The sequence below is a fragment of the Notolepis coatsorum genome (genome assembly GCF_963971535.1).
Source record: "Notolepis coatsorum genome assembly, chromosome: 3".
NCBI classification, from domain to species: domain Eukaryota; kingdom Metazoa; phylum Chordata; class Actinopteri; order Aulopiformes; family Paralepididae; genus Notolepis; species Notolepis coatsorum.
Genome location: NC_140167.1, coordinates 35,438,112 through 35,440,151, shown reverse-complemented (window position 1 = coordinate 35,440,151; position 2,040 = coordinate 35,438,112). Strand labels below are relative to the sequence as shown.

The 2,040-nt window shown below is 51.2% G+C and overlaps 1 protein-coding gene across 1 annotated transcript in view; it reads left to right on the top strand.

The window, feature by feature from the left end:
- Positions 1–2,040, top strand: part of LOC311225767 (latent-transforming growth factor beta-binding protein 2-like) — a 136,595-nt gene that overhangs the window by 111,019 nt on the left and 23,536 nt on the right. Inside the window, 1 exon segment of the mRNA XM_084311161.1 lies at positions 398–529. Within this exon segment, the coding sequence (XP_084167287.1) occupies positions 398–529 (132 nt within the window).

Sequence of the window (2,040 nt, the reverse complement as noted above, 5' to 3'; positions counted from 1 at the left end):
GGGTCAGCCCTAACACACACACACATGCACGTGCACACACACACACACACACACACACACACACACACACACACACACACACACACACACACACACACACACACACACACACACACACACACACACACACCCTATCACATGGAGTGTCCTGATAACTATCTGGGCTAAGATGTCTCCACATACTCTTGAGTTTGAATATGCCTCAACCCCCCCCCCCCCCCTCTCTATATCCCATCTGTCCTATCTAAAACAAAAAAAGCCAAAAAGAAAACCTCTTTACAGTGGTTGCAGATGACCTTCTACCATGGTACCCCATGTTTGAGTTTTAATGTGAGTTTTTGTTTGTGTTTGTGTGTCTGTCTGTGTGTACCTGTGCTTGGTTGTGGTTTGTGTGTGTGTGTGGCAGATGTGAACGAGTGTCTAAACATGGAGATCTGTGGAGAGGGAGAGTGTCTGAACACAGAGGGCTCCTATGTCTGCATCTGTTCTGCTGGATACTCTACTGTGAGAGGAGCGACCGGCTGCCAAGGTAACAGCACAGCAGAGACCAGCAGCAATTCACCATAGTCACACGGCGGCCATTTCGCTCTCCCCCGACACAAGAGCAAAATGGCTGCAGTGTGAATGAGGTCCACGAAAACACCACCTAGGACCTTCAGGGTGACTCGGTGGGCTTTGTGTTTGGGTTAGTCCCCCAGGTTTAAAAGCCTCTCACTGAAACCTAGCCGCCTTCAAGTCTCCTGTGTAATTGAGGACAGACAGGCAGGTAGGCAGGCGGTATCCTCAGCCCTTTGTCCCTTTATCAGCCTATCGCGCCGTTCATCTTCCTCTCAGCCGATCCCTCGCCCCCCGTCCCCTACCCTCCCACCAGCCCAACCGTCTTCCTCTCCTCCCCGACCCGGCCAGGGAGACAGGCTGCCCACTGGTACCCCTGGCACGGAATCTCAGTCCCTACTATTGTCTGTAATGGTGCCATGGCCAGACATCAACCGTCTCACCGCAGACTCTCAGGTCTCACTCTCTCTGCTCGGACATCAGTTTGATGTTATTCCAGCCGCACCCAGTGATCCACCGGTCACACTGGAGGGGGGGGGGGTACGAACCCTGATTTTTGGCCAGAGAACAAGAGCCTTTTTCCCCTAGAACATGCTGGAGCGTTTGCTGTCAAAATACTTAATAACTTGGGAGAAGCATGTCTGGATTGGACGAGTGTTTTTACTGGTATGTTTTACGACGGCGAGGTAAAAGTAAATGACAAAACCTCGGGCGGCATGCTGAGCGTGTTCTGGTGTTTCTGCGTCAGCATCTGAAACAGGTCGTGGGAAGGGAGGGGGAGGGCTCACTTTGAGGGGGTAAAGGAGATTGACGGGAGGCTGCCGGGTCAGGGAATTGGGACCCCCTCCAGTCCTTCCAGAGTGGCCCTCTCCCCCAGGGCTTTGGCCCCCGGAGCACCAGACAGCATCCACAACACACACTGAACAAACTCTTCCCAGCCTGCTGCATCCAGCACTCTGGCCCCCTGCCACAGCAAATATTGGCCTTTAATTATCCTATAAATCAGTGGTCATGGTATATTTTCATGCAGTCTGCCCTTGTGTGTACAGCGTTGACACAATGAAAGCCAGGCCCCTCTGCCCGCCATGGGCCCCGCGGGGAAGGGGGGAGGGGGATGAGAGCATGGGCGTGCGTCGATGGCCACAAGAGAGGGTTTCCGGGCAGGTGACGTGATACTTGGTTTAGAACACAAGGAACTACAGAGAAAGCAGTACATTCATATTAATGTCACGAAAGTGCATTCATTCATTCAATTCAAATGACATTCATATTTAATAGGGTGTCATCGGATGGTGTTGATGTGTACGCCTTTGAAGTCGTATAATTTATATTACAGCTATTCCAGTCACAACACAGTTGTGTTCCGTGGTCTGAAATATTGTTTTGCTCTCCTCAACTTTTGCAAATGTGTGTTTACCCTTTCCACACTGAAAGATTTGTCTTGTTATCAACTCTTGGCAAGGGAAGACAGGGTTTTCCCAATGG